This window comes from Strigops habroptila, chromosome 8 (assembly GCF_004027225.2).
Source record: "Strigops habroptila isolate Jane chromosome 8, bStrHab1.2.pri, whole genome shotgun sequence".
Taxonomy (NCBI): domain Eukaryota; kingdom Metazoa; phylum Chordata; class Aves; order Psittaciformes; family Psittacidae; genus Strigops; species Strigops habroptila.
Window position 1 is genome coordinate 5,526,068 of NC_044284.2, and position 20,409 is coordinate 5,546,476.

Below are 20,409 nucleotides of genomic sequence, written 5' to 3' on the forward strand. Positions count from 1 at the left end.
CTTACTACTCAGCATATCACATGGTTCTCTTTTTGCTTACTTGAACAGTGAATATATCTGAAGTATACTACAAGAATGAGAGTGTCTCCTTGTGCGAGGATAGTTTAATCTCAGTGCATTTCAAAGTTAGGCTAAATTCTTAGATTCACTATGAACTCTGCCTTTTCATTGCACTTCCTCAACCTCTTTTGCCACACAGAATAAAATCTGTGGGGAACTGAGTGAGATACTTGATTCCCGTATGGCTTTCTTGTTTGCCTTTTAATGATTCATAGCCTCATTCAGACAACATGGTTGCAAATCTGCTGCAAAACTACTTTGCCTTGTATGCTATTGCTGTTCTTTCTAGAACTCTACTGGCAAACCAACCTGAATGTAAGGGGCTTTATTTTTATGTATTTTAAAAAAAATGGGACCACTTTATTGCTTACAGATACTTACATACTCTTGTAACTTTTTAGTAGTTGTACACAGTTTAATACCAAATAAATACCAAATAAAATGCATATTCATTGATTACTGATATTAGAAAGCTTGATTTCATAAGGCATCTATCTTGCTTTTTCAGTCCCAAAACAAGACTAGCTGCTTTGAATTATATTTGGGAGGGAGTGGGAGAGGAAGAGGGTTCATGTGTAAATTTGTTACATAGGTAAGTATTTGGAGATATAAAATGGAACTGCTGCAAATGAGCAGAAATTTCAGTACTCAGTGCCTTTTACATAACTTATTTTAATATCTGTGGCCTGTTCTGATTATTTTTCTTTCTTTTTTTTTTTTCCTAAACTTTTACCTGAAAAGAGTTAGATCTCACAATAACTAATTCACAAATCCTTCCAATGGGATTCAATTTGTACACATGTGTCTGATGAGGTCACTGCTTGTTGTTATGATACAGAAAAGCCTGTGTCTATTTTAGGCATTTACTGTACATTTCTCCCGTGAAAAGAGTGAGATCGTGTCATCTCATGCTCCCCATCCGCAGGTCACTTCCTGCAGAAATATGGACTAACTTAAACCTCGTGAGTACTGAACTGAGCGTCTCTTGCAGCCTCTAGTGTAAGAACCACACATTGGGTTTGTCATATCTATTGAATAAACAAAATAAGGGGAATTCACTTTCATTATCTTGAACTCAGATGATGTGCATTGTGCAAAGACATCACTCCTCCTTAACTCCGTTCAGAGTTGGGGTTTTTTTCTGTGCAATTCAGGGGAAGGTGGAGAATACCTTTCACTGATAGCTGCTACTTTACTTAGCTCTGGCTAATTGAAAGTCCCTACTGGGTTAAAAAAGGCCTTTTGGGGTTTTTTTTTTTCCTTTAGTGTCCCAGAGCTGCCTTTAAAATGCTGCAGCTGATACTCTGTGTTGTCACATTATTTCAAAGACCTCTTTTCTTTTTCTTTTTTAATATGTATACAATCTCCTTTCTGTCTCTCTCTGTGCTCTCTTTTGGTTTGTTTTTATTTTACTACTTTGGATTTTTATTAAACATTCCATATTCACATGCGTTTGTATTACATTGGCTTATAGATGAAAAGAAAGAACAACCCTAACATTTGAAATATGGTGCATAATAGGAATACCTGGGATCTTACCTGTCAGTAGCTGGTATAGCTGTAAAAGTAGATTGAGATAATTCTTTCCGTCTGAAACTGGGATACAATTTCGTAGAAGAAAATAAAACACAAAGTACAGGATTATTTGGTATTACCAAATTGATCTACACTTCTAATGAGCTCTTTCTTGAGGATACAGCACATTGATAAGCATTGTAAAGCCTTATAAAGTTCACTCAGACTTGTAAATAGAGAAAGGAAGCAACTGATAGAGCTTCATAGCAGTTGTTGAAAGCAGCCCCCCCTCCTTATTTTTTAACAAATACTTCTGCTACAGATTTGCTGTAATTAAAAAGAAAAGCTTATCTTATCAAAGATCCCACATAGTATCTTTCATGTTTTGGAGTGCTTTCCTTGGTGTCAGCATCACTCGACTCTTAATTTATTTTTCTTCTTCCACTGACTGTATTTACTACATTACCTGTAAGAATTGAGCTGTAGTTGTTTCATCTTGAAACCTGAATTACTGAAGGCTCTTTGATTTGAAAGCTTTGGTTTGAACTGTCAATTTAGGTTTATTGTAGCCCTAGGGGAAAAAAAATTGGCTATGTTGCTAAGTTAGGGGTGCTACGTTTAAATCATGTTTAGAGCAACGCAGAATAGGCTGTGTCCTGTGCCAACCACACCTCACTGGCAATTCCCAATATACTTTTCTAGCCTGTCTAGAAGTGTCAGGCTGGTGCTGTGTGTGAATGAAGTCACTGCTGCCACTCAAACACTGCCTTTGATCTCACCTGTGCATTCCCTGTTCCAGACTTAAGATCTACAGAGAACACTTTCTTGCGTTAAATAGGAAGGGCTGAGCAGGTAATGCTGTAATGTACAGTCTAGCAGTAAAAAAATTCCAAAGCATGCGACTGAAATAGGGATGCAGAGGACTTTTTGGTCTTGTTCACTTATAATTAAGAATTAGGAGAGACTTAAGAACTAATTTTAGGTTTTTTTAGAGCAGTTCTTTGCTGGAAAACGTGTTGGTAGGGGAAGGTAGTAATTTCCTCCCACCTTATTCAAAGCCTTAGATGCAGTCCTATGCATTTCTAGTGCCCTTCACTCCGCTATAGGTATGGAAGGATTCTCATCTGAAGTAAAAGAAAAAGAAAGCTTTCTTAGTGCTAGTATAAAAATAATATAAAATGCAAACTCCATGTTTCCTTTCAGTTTAGTTCACCTTAGGGTCAAGTGCAGTTGGAAGCAGTGGAGTTTCTGTGGCATTAAGGCTCTGACTAGCTGAACTACAGGACCTTTGTTGCAGATGTGGTATGCTTAAAAAGCATCCCATGCCCTCTTAGGGCAGAGTAGTTCCCTAATGCTTTGACTTTTTACATAATTATTATTATTACATGAAATATTATTGTTACATGAAATGCAGATACAAAACGCTTGCACTCCATTATACGAAGGGCTCCATATGTACCTAGACATATTAGTGTATTAAAAAAACACCCAAACCAACCCCAAACCCTTATTGACCACAGGAAGTGATTTAGTTAAGAGCTTAGAGTCAGTTAAATCTCTTTAATCAAAAGATTAAACTGAAATCTCTAATGTGTTTTTGCTGTTTTGGCACAGAAATATAGCTAAATCTTAGTAGCTGCTAAATCTGGTAGTTTGTCTTTAGAACTCTAACTGGGAATCATAATGACCTATTTAAGACATGGGGTGGGATAGAACAAACCTTAAAACAGTTAAGATCCCCTGGCATTTCTCTGAGTATTGCAGTCATTTGTGTGCAATGTAAACCTAGATTGTGATTGAACAGAAGTAACTTGTATGCAAGCAGTTCTGCTATATATATATATATATGTAAGCTATTAATTATCTCCATAAACAAGCTTATCAATAGCCTGTTTGTTGTATAAGTATTGTGCACCAGATACGCACTGAAAACGGTAACTCTCTGTTGCTTTCCCCCAACCCCAGTCCATTCCCTTGCAGGAGGGCAGCATGTCTTTGTAGTGATCTGCAAGTGATGTGTGTCACCCTAGAAAGCAAGTGTCTAAATTTATCATCTCTTGCCTGGCCATGTTCCAGCTCTTCCCTTTTCCTCTTCTCTCCTGCAGACATGACACCTCATGAATGGTGCATGTATGGTATTACAATTCTAGATGGTTTTTTGTTTTACTTTTGTTTCTTCAGAGCTGCCTTTCACTCTGCTCTTTTTCTCTTCACGGTTCTGCAGAAGTAAGAGTGATTCTTACTTCTCTTTTTTTTTTTTTTGTTTTTAATTTGTTTCCTTTTCTCTTCTTCCTTTTCTTTTTCTTTAATGGACTGAAATCAAAGCTTTAGCCCTTATGCAAGCCTGAATAGTTGCTGTCTGTGTGGATAGTTAGAAGTCATACTAGTTACTTTAACAATTCAAACACTCATATGCTTGTAAAAGTATTCCTAGGCCAACCAACAATCTCTGCTTTGAATACTAAATAAAACATTAGCACTCAAATTTAACTGCTCTTTATCATTCAGTATTAAAAGGTCTCTTAACTTACAGTAATACATGCCTTTTAACTGCACCAAAAGTAGTAGTCATTCAGTCTGCATGCTTTTAAACTCGGATTGTATTTCAGGTAGCAAATTAAATTAATAAAGCTTATACAATGCTTTATACTATCTCAAATTGCTAAAGCTGTATCTGCAATGCATTCTTATTGACATGTTTGCCAAATTGGCTAGTAGTAATCTAGCTAACTTTGCTGTTCTCTGGTGTCAGAACAGGGTTGGTATGATTAGATAGGCAGAGAAATGTACACAATTGGGCTTAATTTACATGGGGCGTCTCTTGCTAAGAATCAAACTTATTCAATCTTAATGTAAAATTAAATAACCTAAATGTTTATTGGCTGTATGGATTGATAAGATACCAGTAAAGGGCTACAATGGGTACTTCCTAAAACTCAGTATAGTCCGAGTTTTTGCATCCACTGTACCTTACTGTGTGCGTTTGGAACTTAGATGCAGTTGCTCTTGTGATACTATCACATCTAACTTTTCTTTTCAAATATTTTAGGTTTTACTGCGATCACAGCAACTAATCCCATTTGGCTAGTAAAGACACGATTACAGCTTGATGCAAGGTATAGTGACAATGGGAAAACTCACTGCTGTGATAAGATTTTGCCTAACTGTTGTGAATCTGTTTAGCATCCCCAAATGGAGTGATTTGTTCAATATCCAACACTTGGAATTCCGTAAGTTGATGCTGATCTATCTGCAAGTTACACTGTCATTTTTCTCTACTGTAATCTCCCTTCTGAGGCATGCTTGACGCACTAGAGTAGACTGGCCAGCAAATTTGGAATTGATTACAAGGTTAACAGTCTCTGCTTACATTTTCCTTCAGTAATATGTTCTCTTTGTTTTCGGCTGTTCAGCTCAGCGCTCCTGAAATAAGGGTTCCAAGTGTTTTAGCAAAAGTTTACAGAAATGCCTGAAGCATCCTGCTTTTCATTTTTTACATGCACTAAGCTTTAGGCTATGGAAAGGGGAAGACTGCTTTCACAGATTGAAACACAGGAATTGTTCTGATGCAGAATAGACAATAGAAGTTGTTTGGACTTATTACAGAATTGATTGTAGAACTATTTTACAATAAAACTTGGAATGAAGTAGAATTTTATGCAAATAGGGAGGGAGGGAGGAAGACCTTTATATTTATTCCCATTTATTTAGAACCATTGAGAGACACTGATATGGTGCAAGTGTCTCAGTGCAGCTGTCTTGTTCATTTTATAGACTTTCTTAGTGAAAACTTAGCATGCAATATAAAATCCTTTCTTCAGCTATTCTGAATATATAGAGCCATATATTGCTATTTTGGAGATCTACTGGACTTCCTGTATTATAAGTACATATTAGCATTTTTCCTTTTAGCAGCCATGTTGTCAGCTGCAAGTTGACCATAGTAAATATATCCCAGAGCTAGTTTTACTGTGGGATTTTTTTGTGATGCCATCGTATGATTGGGGCTGATGAATGTATGACTAACTACAAGGGGGTTTTGGTGCTGTGTGCGTCCTGATGGCATCTTTTGCCTCTGCTTGTTTTTTACTGATTTATCAGTTAAATTGCTTAAACTATAGGGCTTTAAGGCAATTAGGGAAAATGATGGATTTCTTGTGCATGTTATTTCTGTACGTTACATCAAGCACACTGTTCATGTGGGAGACCTGACAAAGGATCTTCTAACTTTGTGTAGGACGTTGCAATTATGTAGGCTAGTCTAGCGCAAACTGCGTTCTCAGCTACTCTAATTCGGTTGTTACTGGAGGCATAAAAACGCTTGGCCTGTGGGATTACACTGGCCTGATGTTGTTTCTGTTTAAGCTTTTAAAAATCCCTCGTATCTCAGTAAGTGCTGAAGAAGGCATGTCTTTAACAAACTGAAATTGCTGTGGCCTTCAAGACAATGCTGTGCATCTTGCACATGAGAAGAATGAGATCTTACAACAGTCTGTCAGTACAGGGACACGTGGGGATGGGGTGCCGCTGGGGCTGCAGCTGTAGGCACAGCTTCTCTTCGTACCTGTTCTTTGACTCTTGTCTCTTGCCTGTCAGAAAATCGGTGCCAGCCCCTCAATTCTCTGCAGCATCTGCCACCCAGCTTATACAAGATCTGATCTGCAGCTCTGTGTGCCCACTCTTTCTCTTAGCTGTGCTTGGTACCTTCTTTCATTGCTGTCTGACACTGCACGTTCAAACCATTGGGATTTAAATTCTGCCATTGAGTGGTGGCTCATGCTGCTTACACAATAGCTGCTGCCACTGTCTGTCTGGTTTTGCCAATATCTGTATGAGCTACTTAACTTAGAAAGTTTATTTGCTGTTTTATTCTGTGGCTCACCTCTGCTGGTGCTGGCACTCGCTGCTGCAATGAACCATATTTTGGGCAGTCTTGTAAGGGTTTTGCATAGGTGTGTAGTATGCTGAGTATTTTAGTAGGCACAGCTCAATTCACAAACAAGCCAAATATGGGAATAAGACTTTATTTACCAAATATTGCTTGATACAGTCATGGTTTTAATGAGCATTTTCCTTGACATTAGCAGTGGCTTAGGTGAATGAAATAATAGTTACCTGGGTTGTATTGGTTGATATGCTTGCTATTTGCTGATAGCTGTGATGCTGTGCGGCCTGCTCTTTGAACTCTGAGCCACTGTAATTGCTATGCTATGGAGCTCCTTTTTTGAGGCAAAATTTAGGGGAAATCCACTCTTGTTATGCAGATTAAAATGGTCATTTTTCCCATGAGTCACTGACAGTGTCAGTCTCTTTGGGAGTCTTTTTTCCAAGCAATTTAGTACTTTATTCTATAAGGCTTGTGGAGGCCTGGAGCTGTTCAACTTGTCTATGTGACACTTAGTCACCATATGAAGTTTGGCTTGGATTCAGTACGATGCTTCACCTGTGTTTAGTGCTAAAGGTTCCTGAGACTTTCACTTCAAATTCTGTGTGTTCTTAAATGTATCGGAATTGGAGCCCCTCAGCATCAGTGTGAGATATTTCCTAAATCCTCTCCTCGCTCTAGCAAAACTGTTCGTTTTCTTTTCTCAAGTTGCAGCAGCTTGATATCTCTCTTGTTCTTTCCTTTTTAGGAATCGTGGAGAAAAGCGAATGAGTGCTTTTGAATGTGTCCAAAAAGTTTATCGCTCAGATGGTATTAAAGGCTTTTACAGAGGAATGTCAGCGTCCTACGCAGGCATATCTGAGACTGTTATTCATTTTGTTATTTATGAGAGTATTAAGAGAAAACTACTAGAGTATAAGACTGCCTCTGCCATGGACAATGAGGATGAATCAGCAAAAGAAGCTTCGGACTTTGTTGGTATGATGATGGCTGCTGCCACTTCCAAAACATGTGCAACATCAATAGCATATCCTCATGGTAAGTGGGGCATGTACAGCTGAATCAAATGGGTCAAAGGGAGTCGTTTCAGTGATATTAGTAGCAGACTTTGGCTCACTTGCTCAAGAACTATTTCTTAGTCTAAAGCTTGTTGTGTCAGATTCAGTGAGTCAGCATGAGTATAGTATGTGGAAATAGAAGTATTTTTAAGTGGATATCTAGCATGGCCTCTTCTTAGACAGTGTTTATTTTTCCCAAAGGATTTGCTAGAGTATGTCCTAAAGTGCTTAAGGAGAAGGTCCTTTCGCACTTGGAATCTCTCTCTATACTCAGCAATTTCACAAAAACTGCAAGCAAGTTCTTGTCGCCCTTCTGGGAAAATAGGCTGTCTAGTGGGGTTTTCAGTTGCACTTAATTTTCCTGCAAAGCCCAAACAACAGTCCCCTTCTGGATTTTAACCAAGCAAATGAGTTTTTCTTGCTTAGTTAGATAATACTGCCAGAAATTTAACTTGATTTCCTCTTACACATACTAGGTTTGCTTCTCTGTCTTCCTCCTCCTTTTTTAGAGTTCTTTTGAGATAGAACTCGAGGAAGGGGATTTTAATGTAAAAATTACTAATTGGTTTTGGGGAAAGATAAGGAACAGTAGTGAGTGTAACCACATGTGGTTTTCTTTGTGCAGAGGTTGTACGAACAAGACTAAGAGAAGAAGGAACAAAATACAGATCTTTCTTCCAGACAGTATCTTTGCTTGTGCGAGAAGAAGGGTATGGCTCCCTCTACAGAGGTTTAACTACACATCTGATCAGACAGATTCCAAACACGGCTATCATGATGTCAACCTATGAAGTGGTAGTCTACTTGCTCGATGGATAGCAATGTGACAAGGCTTCCTAGAAGAAGGTGGAAGATGGAGAGACTGGAGTGGACCACTGAATGTCAATGCCGATGGCGGTGGGCAAAGGAAAGATGTATCAGGAACATGCAGCTATGGACAAAACAGAAGGCTGGTTGTGGGCAACTCTGGATAATTTTGCTGCCTGATTGTATGGTGTCTTGACAATGTGACAAATGGGAGCTGCCCCTTAGGGAATACCTTTATACATCTTTTAATTCCAAATTGTTACTTTCTTTTCGCCTGTTAATCCAGGCAAGGCTGTTAAGCCATCTTCAGATGGCCATCTTCAGACACCTGATGGGTGAGGGAGGGGGTGTATAATATGTTATTGGGCAGCCTTATTCACTTCCCTGAGTAATTGCTCTCAACTGTGTCCTTTTTTTGTTCTGTTTTACTGCACAGTAACCTGTGGGACGAATGGGGAAGACAGTGCTTTCATGCCTTTCCATACCTGAAACGTCCATTCAGTTGGATTCATAGAGAGACAGAGGTAGTAGTCAGTGCGTAAAGTTTTCCATGTTGCTATCTCATTACAAAATATGGCGCAGGGACACAGAACAAAGTGATTTCTTCACTATTAAAAGTGATACTTGATGGTTTGTTTGAGGTTTTGGGGCTTTTTGTTTGGTTTTGAGTTTTGTTTTTCAGGGCTTTTGGTGTGTTTTAAGTTTGAGCAGTGTTGTAAGTTACTGAGAGAAGATTCTATTGTTGAACTCTTCAGATTATCAAGCTGTTGATATTGGTGTGTGTAGGTTGCTAGTTCTGCTGCATCATCTTTTCTCTTCTGGAACTTGCCTTCCTTAAATAAGAGAGACCTATGAAGTGTTTTCCTATGTCATCAATTTTCCTTGCCAACCTGTCAGGTCACTCGCACAGCTAAGGAGGAACTTGATGAATGCTACTTCAGAGCCTTTTTAAGGATTTATAATGTGATGAGGAATCTCAACTAGCCTAGCCTACCATTTGTGAAGACAGGATTCACCCAGATAGTTTCATGCTACTTAAGAACAAGTGGTATTAGCCTAAAATGTCTGGCAAATCCTGACTTGGATTACCAGTATCTATATGGGAGTACAGGGGCAGAACACATATCACTATGGCCAAGGTGACCAGAAAGCAGAAAACAGTTGAAAGTGGGATAGATCTTTTTGAGTGCAGCCTCTGTGCAGAGTGATGGAGAAAATTGTAATTAAGACTCTTGTAAGCATTTCCCCTTGATAATTGCTATATCACTTCTTCCTACTTGAGCCTATATACTGAACAGCAGTATAACCTTGTCCTCCAAATTGTCTGAATATAAAGGCATTGGTTTTGCTCTATGAGACAATTGCAGAACAGTATGTCACCTTGAGCAGTGAGGCTTAGCTAGTTTGTCCTCATAATTTACAGGGTTCTCCAGAACCATACAGCTGGAATGTCAAAATCAGAAGCTTAATGTTACAAGAACTTGTACAGCTTTCCAAGCAGATACCTTCTATCTGCACCTTGAGTACTTCTCAGTCTGCATCCATGATCCTTATGAGGAAGGGTTATCATTATAAATTGGGGGCAATAGCTTTCTACATATAAATGCTGCTATACTCATGTGGACAGAACTGTGCTATCAACTCTTCCAGTGTGGTACTTCAGTACACTTAAACTGTGCTTTGTGTGCAATGGCTTTATTTTATGAATGACTCCTTATGCACTTTGTGGCCTTCTTATAGATTATGACTTTTCTTCCTCTTTTGGGTAGCCTGTAGTCAAACTGTGTTCAAAACACGCAGTTTGGTTTTAAACAAAGCATGTAGTTTGATTTCTGTGTAAGCTGTGCAGGGTAAAACGTTATGCTGTAGATCCATAGCATCTCTGATGCAGTAGTTCTGTAGGCTGTATGTAAAAGCCCAAAGCTTACAGAACAGTTTGTCTGGGGTTTTCTAGTTGGCTTTTGTTTATTTTGACCCTTGTCATGTTCCCCACACAGTGTCAAAGTATTTGAGTTTTTCATGTAATTCTCTGTACTAATTGCTCATCTTTCGAAAAGCCACCTAAAGTATTGCAGTGGAGGCTTAGCTGTATCAACTTCTTTCTCCTTAAAAACTGTTACCTAACATTTTTTAAAGCAGATAGTGTGGTCTGTGATGTGACCAAAGATGAATTTGATTGTTTTAAAGTGAGGGGTGTGCTTAAATGTGTTCTCAAGTTGGGCTTTTTCTAGTGATCTCTCTAGGAAAAGTCTGGAGTATTCATGACTGACTGAAGTCTTGCTGTGATGCCATTGTTAAGATAACTAAGGGCAGGATTAGTTACTTATTGTAGGCTTTATTTTGTAGAAAGTGGATTACTCTTCAGGCTGTCCAGATTATTCAGTCATAGCCAAAATTTAAATTGGCAAAGACAACTTTGGAGTTAATGAATACAATGAACACTTGGATTAGCTTAGGCTTCATGGAGTTACTCTCCTGTTTTATTGGATACGTTGTCCCTTGGTTACATGTTTGTCTCCCATTTATTCACTGGGTACTGTGTGCGTGCCTTGTCTGGGTGAGAAAGACCCTCTGGAGTTGATAACTAGAAAATGTTAAAAAGGACAAATGAATATGGGAGACAACAGCTAAAAATAGACAATCAGCTGCTGCTTCTGCCTTTGTAATGGGTGTTTAAGCAGTTTTAAACTTCAGGAGTTATCTTTTAGGCTTGCTTTACATAACAAAACTTAAAGATTCACAGAAATATTTTTGTTAGTTTTAAACTACCAGTACATGCAGAGTTACCGCTGAAATATTTCCCAAACGTTTTAATTACTTAGACAGTTTATATTAAGAACTCAAAGGGAATAAGAAGATGTTACGTAACCTTTTAACTACAGAACTACAGGAGTGCATTTAAACTTTCTTGTAACTTAGATGGCCATCTTTGATTTCATATTTGAATGTAGTGTATTTATGTCACGCTTTTCTGTGCTAGAGGCAGAGGTCTTGGATTTATGGAAAAACTCATTAATTAAATAGTTTCCTCATGTTTCCCTTGCCTAGATGAAACCTAAATACTACTGCAAGCTGTTAATTTTGACTCTGCACCACCACTGCGGTTGCAGTTTCCCCTGTCAGCCAGAAGATGGCACTGGAGTACGCATTTATCTGCCAGAGCCTGGTTACAGTGGGCTGGTTGTCCTCCTTTCTCAGTACCATACTGGGGGGACATGGCAAGGTGGCCCGAGTTTGGAAAGCCATCAAAACCAAACAGATTTCAGTGAATGCAGTCACATTTCTCAGCCCCAATGTTATCCATTTGGTCCCTGTAGAGCTGTGTGAAAATGAATCGTGTTGCAGAGGCTGAGCCCAGCCTTTAAACTGACTAACAGATCTGCTATTTCTGTTTGAATTCCTGATCTGCTAGCCTATATTGTTTTACACTTGGGATTTAGGGAGTTTTTTTGTTGTTTTAATTGTAACTGAAATGTCAAGCTGTGCACTTGTATATTGACATTGCACCTATCTCGTTCCCTGTTTACATAATGCACTCCGTATATTTCCTTTCTGATTGCGGGGTTTGTTAATGACAGTTTCTGCTATTCTGTTTTTGTTCTGATAATGACATTTGTAACATTCCTCACTGTAGCATTTTAAAAGGATGCTTCCAGAGACAAAATATTGGAGAGCCTTTATAAATGTTGGTTCCTGTTTAAACTGTTTAAGTTTGGAAACTGAGCTGAAGGCTGAAGCGTGCCTAGGTAAATGTATTACTTCTTCCAACCTTGTCTGTGAAGATTCAGTCATGTAAGTTTTCAGCTCCTCAATTTAAGAGTCTGCCTACCCTGCATATGTGAACATAACTGTGCCCTCAGAGTCATAGCTAAACTCTCACAAATGAGAGTTTTGGAATACTTCAAGGCTCATGTGAGGTTTGGTATTATTCTTGCATACATGTAGTTGGCTGTAAACTATGTGCATTTACTCTGTATTTATATGGTTAACTTTTTTTGTTCAGATTGCTTTACAACTCAAAGCAAATTAAAATTATGTGCTTCTGTTCAAATGTTGCCTTCTGTGCTAAACTGTACACTATTTTTAACCTTTTAATTTTTCTATTATTGATCTATCATCAGTGCCTGAGCAGTTGTGATTAAAAATGAGCAATTCATTGGGAGATCTAGTAAATCATTTTATCTTCTGCCATTTTATAGTAGCTGAAAATAATGCATCTGTATTGTACCTATAATGTGTTCTTTATGGAGAGGTTCATGGGTGACTTAAACTGGGTCTGTTCTTGCAGTTGGATTTGAATAGTGTTACCTCTGCAGAATGAAGCGTTACTGTCTGTGAACTCAAATTCAGTAACATGATGAGAAAACTTCTGTCATTTAAAGTGCCAGCTAGTACCAACCACTGCTGGCAAAAAAGAAGTAATTAAAATGTTCTCTTAACTGCGTGTGCAATAGAACCAAGTCCTTGAACCTGTAACATTATTGGGTATCATTTCTCCTAAGTGTTTGATCTGAAGTCTGTCCTCAGAACTTCCTCAGAAATCATTCTGCAAATGCACACATAGGTTTTGTTTGGTGATAATGTGCTGTGTTTTTTCCCCTCAGTGTGTGTTCTGGAACTGAATCCTTTGCAGCCTTTAATATGGAGCCAGGCTTGATGTCTCCAATTTGATTCTTTCAGCTATTCAGAACTATTTCAAAACTTGCATTAAACCAACATATCTGTGATTAAATGTTTCTTCTCTTTCAGTAGGTGTGTGAATTGACCTACCTTGCTGTGCTTCTGAGGCCTTCTAGCTTCCAGGTCAGCCAGGCTTAGAGGTGATCAGTCTTCTGCAATCAGTACAGGCAACAAGTGTGCTTATACCTGACACATCTGAAGTTGTTTCTAACTGGCATAATTGTAATTGTCTGTAATTGATCTTTCACTTGAACCCTCTAAAAGAGGCACATTGGCAGGGCAGAGCTCAGGTTAAGTGTCTGAGGATGTTTTGATATTCATGCTGCTTTACAACCTCTTCTGCTGGAGGGCTTGTGTTAAGCTTGCCCTGGATAAAAAGCATGTGTATAAAATGAAGGTATGTTTAAAGTCCTAACTGAGTTACGGCTCGACATTAATGCAGTAGGGTAGCCTGGCATAGATGAAACCTCAAAGCATGTGAGGCTTAACTATGATCTCTTTGACAAAACAAAGCCCTTGATTTTGATCATGCGCTTAACACTAAAATAAAAAGGTGCTTCTGAAGACAAATACTCCTCTCATCTTCTATGTGCTATTGCCAGCCAGAGTGCTTTGTGCTGACTCAGAGCATCATTATCTTCCTGCACAAGCTTCTGTCAAAGGAGTAAGGAGAAAGAACAGGAAATACCAGTTCTCTTGAATCTAGTTCTCTTGAGCAAATTGATGCAATCAAAATGGTGTATTGAACTGTGGAAGACATTGGAGAGGAGGAGCTCCTGTTTTTATGGATAGAGTATTTCAAGGGATGCTTTTAAGACTGGTTTCACTTGTTAATGATCCAATTGAGTGAAGTTAACTAGATGCTTTCAAAGACAAGCTCCAAGTGGTGAAACTTATTACTGGATAGATTTCTACACAAGGGAGCGCTTCCTCCCTCAGCTGTGGCTGTGTAGAAATCAGTAGCTTTTCCTAATCCTGCTCCTGCAGCAGACACTTGTGATGGGACTGAGGATGTAAATGCTGAAATCGTCTGGAGTGTAAAAGAAATTCAAAGAAGTTTGTTCTGAGACTTGATCATCCATTCAGAATTCAGAAAACAAGTATGCAACATGCAAGTGTGACACAATATTTTGAGTTCTGTTAATTTAGGACTGTCACTCTAATTAGAGACTAGATAATGTAGATCCAGTGTTCAAAAGGGAGAACAATTCAGTGAGGAAACTTAGAGGCTTGTGTGTCTGTAGCAGGCAGGTTTCTAGATACATCTCTTCTGCAAAGTATGCTGTAGACATAAAGGTAACTGTGAGGTAAGGTAAAGGCAACATAAATGTAACATAAAGGTAAGCAAGAATTTATGTTAAAATAAGTTGATGTTTATTTGTGATCCTCTGTGTTCTAGATGAAGTAAATGCAAGAGGTCGAATCCATATGTTTTTTTGTGGAACTACATGATGTGGAGCCACAAAGGAAGTCTCTAGAGTATCCCAACATGGGTAAGATCTTAGCCAAAGAGAAAGTGTTTAGTACTGGGAACTATTGGATTGGTGGTGAAGAGTACAAGTACTTGATGACCTCTGAAGAAGACTTTTGGAAGAACAGGTCTTGTATTTAGTATGTTGTCAGTGGTTTTGGCAGAAATACTAGGGCTACATCAGTGTGCTTTGTGGATGATCAATTTGAAACAATTTGCAGTATGCTTTAGTTTTGAATATCATTTTAAAAAGGGCTTTGACCAGCAAGGTAAGATTAAATAACAGTGCAAAATGCATATTCAATCAGTTACAAAACACTAATGAAAATTTCTGCTATAGGCCAGGAGTGTCACTTCCTCAGAAAGGAAAGAAGAAAGATTCCAGGTATAGTCCGTTTAACAATGATCACTCTTACCTATTTAAGAAACAAAAAAATGACAGTTCCAGGATGCTAAAGGGAAGCATAAACAGCACTACTTGTACAAATCTGGGTCTGATTTAACTTGGGGTAAATGCACAGCTGTGGTTCATCACAGCCATAAAGTGAAGGTTATAAAAAATGATCAGGGAAAGAAGTGTGTCTATCCTGTCAGAGCATAAAACTAGCTTAACCTGATAGAATCTGAGAAGGGATATGGTGGTTTTACTTAAGGAAAAAGTTAGCTGGATAAGTGCTAAGAGTGAAAGTATTGTTACAACACCTGTTGCTGCAAAATGGAGAACTGTTGCTGGCTGTTACTATATCTAGCTTGAATGTAAGAAAGCTTTTAATGATCAGTGCAAGAGAGTCTTAAGTAGTGAGAGCAGGAAAGAGGGGACTTGAGGGTGTCTGAAGAGCATGTGAAAGGGTGACCTGCGATAGCACAGACCTAAATGATCTCTGCTGTGTGTGTCATAGGTATTATGCTCTCTGCTTAGGACAGAGTGAACCCTGTGCTTGAGATGCATGTGGCTTGTTTCAGGAGGATTTATAGAAAAGATGTGAACTTCAGCTTCTCCCACCCTTAGGATCAACCAATCCCAAGAACTTCCCAACATCCCTCTTCATACATTTATCTTTAAGCAGTTTATCACTTTAACTGAACAATATAATGTATTTTGTTGCTGATCTGAATTTTTCCTGGTCTTATGCCACATGTTGCTTTTCTGCAAGTGTTGTATTTTTGTCAGTCACTGAGGAATGACTCTATTGAGTGCTAAGGTGTTGTTAGGAAAGAGTCATTGCTTTCTCACAGGGTGTGCAAGGAGTAAAGGAGGTTCCTGGTGTATGTCTACTTCAGTTCACCTAAACTGGAAATGAAATATGCCAATTCCTATACTATTATGAATAACTTTATCCTTGTTTGTTACTTTGTTCCTGCTGCATCTAGTTTTATTGGTCCCTGGTCCCTCCTGCAGTTTAATGGGCTCATACAGAATATTACAAACTAATCAGTCAAATACAAACCACCTATCAGTATGCCCACTCTCATTTCTCTTATTATTGATTACTGTTTTGACTTGGGATGAATGTTCAACTTAATGCATTCCTGTTGCATATAGTTGTTTTCCTCTGGTTTGCCAGGGAAAGGATTGTGTAGACTTAAAATGGATTGTGAAAACGTGCCATGACCTCTTTAGAAACAGCCATTCCACACCCATGATTTGCAGCGAGATTCCCATGAAATCATTCTATGCTCACTCAGGTCAGGCTTTGGCTAAAGGTGAAATGAGGGAGTGTTGCAGCGACACAGGTACAGAAGGAAAATCCAGCACTTGCAAGGTGACATCGAATGCAACCTGCATGCAATCTGCATAGGTAGTGAGGGTGAGTTTCTGCATTAAGCAGGAATTCGGGAATACTGAATAGGGAATAAGTGGGGATATTATAAAGGTTTCAAGGGAACTTGATGGTGAGAAGCTGTCCTTTTCAACTTACAGGTTAAGAATTTCTCTGGAGAGCATAAAAATCTGGGAGTTACTTTGATACATCTGAGTTAGAATGAGAGTAAGTAGTGTCCTTGCAGTAACAAGCAGCAGCATGTAAAAACAGACCGTAAGGAGTAAGAAGGTAATGTGATTGGGTTTATTTTTATTGTTGTTTTCATGATCTGAGGTTAGATATATAACAGGGTTTTATTTTAAATAATGGAAAAAGCAGTCCCCTTTGCCAGCAATTCCCACTTAGGGGAATAAAGCTCTCCAAGTGCAGTTTTACAGAATTTTTATCCCAATTTAGCTGTGCCAGTTTGTCCTATTGAAAAGTTAATAGTATGAAAAGTTTTCAGGGACACATCTGAGTTTGTGCTGTCTCCAGTTCCTCAACATCTCCAGAAGACCATCCAACAGAAACATTTCTGTGGACTCAGGTTACCCCCCTCTAAAGAGAAGACCAGTTCTCTATGACTGTTCAGTATTCACTCAGGGTAGGCTTTGGCCAAAATTAATATCAGTGAGAGCCTTGTGGACACTGATACTGAAGGGAGAGCATGCCTCTTGAGAGAGAATTCTTTCCAGTTTCTCTCGTTTATCCTTTGGATAGGAAAATGAAGTGAAAGCTGAACAAGTAACTTCATTCTTAGCCAGAAACTCCAGTGAGTGTGAATCTATTCCTAGAGGTGGGACATTCTGCAAGGAACTCTGGGAAGTCACAATGGATTTCCCTAGGCATTCCCTGCTTTCAGCCATATCCACGAGCAAGGTCTTCTGGGCAAGAAATTGGGGTTTCCTTCCTAATCCTTTGCAAACAGCTACAGGTATGTTTCCTGTTATTCCTTTCACTGTCCACAAGTACTGTTTTGTACTGAAAATTCTTATTGATGTGCAAATAACTTTCCCTCTGGCTGCTAAAGGCAGAATTTGTATCTAAGCTGGTAAGTTTTCATAGTAGTTTTAAGGTGCTTTCATTCTGTCATGCCTTGAGGTTATTGGGTTTCCCTTCTGTCTCTTCTGAAATGCAGCTATCAGTAACAGTTTGCAGGTTGTATTATCTTGCTCTGCCACTGCAGATCTTTCCTGGCCTTTGCAGTGATTGAATGACTTGCAAGTTGCTTTGGGGAGCTCCAGCTGAATTTGTGCTGGGTATGTTTAGAGACTTGGGAATCTGGTTTGAATTATGCGAAACAAGAATGATCTATTATCATTCAAGCATTTTCCTAAGAGACTAGTTGAGGGAAAACACTGAAAAACTACAACCATCCAGCTATGCTTGTAGGGTGGTCCAATATTACTCCCTAATTCATTCAGGCAATAGACAAAGATTTAAAGTGCTTTCTTTGCAATACTAAAAAGAAAATGAAATTGCAAAACCAGTATAAAAAATATTGACCTTTCCCCATTAGAGAGAGGAGTATCCTCCCTAGTCCCTAACTGTTATAAACCAAGGGGACTGTTGCCAAAACTTTATAGCTTGGATATAAGTGGAATATTACCTCTGGAGCAACAGCAGCTTAGGGCTGTTAAAACCACACACACTGAAATGCTTTAACCACACAGGGGTGAGCCAGTTTGAGCTTGCAGTTTCCCATAGCTCAGTTGAGCCAGAACTAGACTTCCTTCCTATCACCTTCTTTCTCAGGGTAAAAGATTGTTTCCTTATGGCAGGGCTGGGGCACTGGAGTGGTCCTCAGGCATGATGAGGTATTTCTGTGTGACAGCATTCTGATAATTCTCATGGTCTGAGCTTTACTTGGGCTGTCACTTATTTCACCCTTTCCCCCTCCCTGGAAAAGTGTGCAGAATTTATTTGGGAGGGATGGGGTTTTTAGAGGTGACCAGACATGTAAAAGATAGACATGTAAAAGACACTGAAAGCTAAAGTATGAGGGGTTTGGCTTACTGGAAAAGACCAAAAGATACAACCACCCACCCTTCCCAACTATCTTGAGAAAGACAAATCTTTGAGAGGCTTAGAGCTTTATTCCTCCCTAGCTATGAAAAGACACCTCTCATTATTCAAGTGAAGAGCTGGCAACATGTTGTGGCAGTATTTGCCAAGCTCGTGTTTCTTCGTAAAGATGAAATAATACTGAGCTTCGTTGCTGTAAATCCCTTCCTAAAGAAGGATACAGCCAAAGAGACAGTATCTGCAGAAAACAGGGAGTTGGTATGGTTTGGAACAGCTTATTTGAGTCCATGGGATGAATGATGCTCTGAACTGAAATCTATTCAGTGTTGCAAACTATATGCATCTTAATTATATCCAGTCTTTCTAGTTTGCATTTTCTGGGGAACGAGTAGAGGAACTTGCCTAGTATGTGGTTTCTCCTTAGCCTTGTCTTTAAATGCAACTTTGAAGGGAGATGAATAAAGCTGCAGCAACTCCTAGGCCTGTTTGTGCACTCAATGTTGCCCCTCTTTGCTCAAGCCAGATATAAAAGTAAGTTGGACAAGGGAGTGGGCTTAAACTGTTAATAAGGAACAAAGACACTGCATAGCTCTCCTATTGACTTGACTTTGCATCTATTTACTAGATGCTTATTTCCTCATGTGTGGTAGTACAGTTTTGCTTTCAGCTGCAGACTTCTGGTGTTAGAAGGGGTAATGGATGGAGAAAGCAACATTATCTGCTTACAGCAGTTTTGCTACCAGAAAACTGAAATCAGTATTGTAAAAAAAGCTTTGAACAGTAACACCTACAACCATCCTGAGTTGGCAGACTAAACAGCATTCTTGTGACAGAAGACGCCTGGTAGTCAGTGCTAAAGGTGGAGTAAGAGTGGAATGTCAGCAGAGTCACCCTGAAAAATGAGGTATGAATGACTTTCACACTGAACCTGGCTAAATTAAGGCCAGGACAAAAGGGAAATCATTCGAGGTATTAATGAAGTTTAGCATAAGGAAAAATGAGCTATCTCTTGGCTTACACCAGAGCAGGGAATAGTTTGACAGTAGTGTTCTCAAAATGGCTTATTATGCCTAAATTGGTTTGGGCTTGTTATGTGTTGTTTGTTTGGAAGTCAGAGGGCAAATTTGCACCGAAATGAGAATATTGCTATATGCAGAAGATGCTAGCATGTAGAGCAGCTTTTTCACCTCCAGTATGACAATATTAGCTGTCTGCCGGAGTGTTTGGATGAAAGCACTACTGAATAGACTGATGAATGTTGCAGTTTTTCTTGCGTTATGATGGATGATTGCTTTCAAGCTTCAGCATGTACCAAACTTGCAGGGTTTTGTTACTGACTTGGTGATACTGTAGCATAACATGGTGATACAGCATTAAGCCCTCATGATAGAGCATCTCTTTCCTGGAAGACTGCAAATGGGAAACTTCACGCACACTCTTCTCTGCATGTCTGAAGCAGTGTGTGCTACATTAAAATGATAGTTTAAAGTGCAGCTTCTAATGGTTGATTTAAGAAGAATCCGTTATTTTTTCATTTTATATCAAAATGAAGAGTTTGGTTAACTTTATATAATGTGCATTCCCAGATTCCCTGTTACTTGATGGAACAAAGTGCAGAAGATGGAGGAGATTGACCTTGTTATTCTGATACCCTTGGGAAGAGCTTGTTTTTCAAAGGAGCGTTTTGACCCTGAGTCACTTGGAAGCTGGGGAACTTCCTTTGTAGCAGAAACACTGAAGCTGAGATTTTCAGGCATTAGAGACCAGAAAGAAGACAATTATGCAAAAGCATAAGCCTTTGTCATTGATGGATTTCAGAAGGCTAAATGCCCAGTGCTGTAACCAGAGCTGAAACTTCACTGACAAAACACCTTTGTGAAGTCTTATGTGCTCTACACATAGTTGTTGCTATGAGCATGTCTTTCAGCATGAGTAGAAAGCACCACAACAGTGTAGTTGTGCTAGACTAGAGATACTTCCTTATGGTGCAGCGCAGGTAAAATCTACAGTAAACCTCTGTTCTACTTAATCTTGAAATTTAGGGATTGCAGAGGACCTATCAGGTTGTGTGATGCTATAGACTAAAAGGGACTTCAGTGTATAAAA

General features: G+C 39.1%; 1 protein-coding gene and 1 long non-coding RNA gene across 4 annotated transcripts in view; both read left to right on the forward strand.

Moving 5' to 3' along the window:
- SLC25A36 (solute carrier family 25 member 36) overlaps positions 1–13,073 on the forward strand; it is a 32,169-nt gene extending 19,096 nt beyond the window's left edge. For 2 of the 3 annotated variants that reach the window (XM_030496483.1, XM_030496482.1), the window contains exons 5-7: positions 4,625–4,691; positions 7,209–7,498; positions 8,144–13,073. In XM_030496483.1, coding sequence (XP_030352343.1) covers positions 4,625–4,691; positions 7,209–7,498; positions 8,144–8,337 — 551 coding nt within the window. In that variant the 3' untranslated portion in view covers positions 8,338–13,073. Of the gene's footprint in view, positions 1–919; positions 1,023–4,624; positions 4,692–7,208; positions 7,499–8,143 lie in introns of all 3 variants that reach the window. The other variant, XR_003992945.1, reaches the window with a different exon arrangement.
- A 5,615-nt stretch (positions 13,074–18,688) lies between these two features.
- LOC115612072 lies at positions 18,689–19,136 on the forward strand. The gene is made up of 2 exons (XR_003992870.1): positions 18,689–18,834; positions 18,971–19,136. It is a non-coding gene; the product is annotated as an uncharacterized LOC115612072 (long non-coding RNA).
- Positions 19,137–20,409: the final 1,273 nt, after the last annotated feature.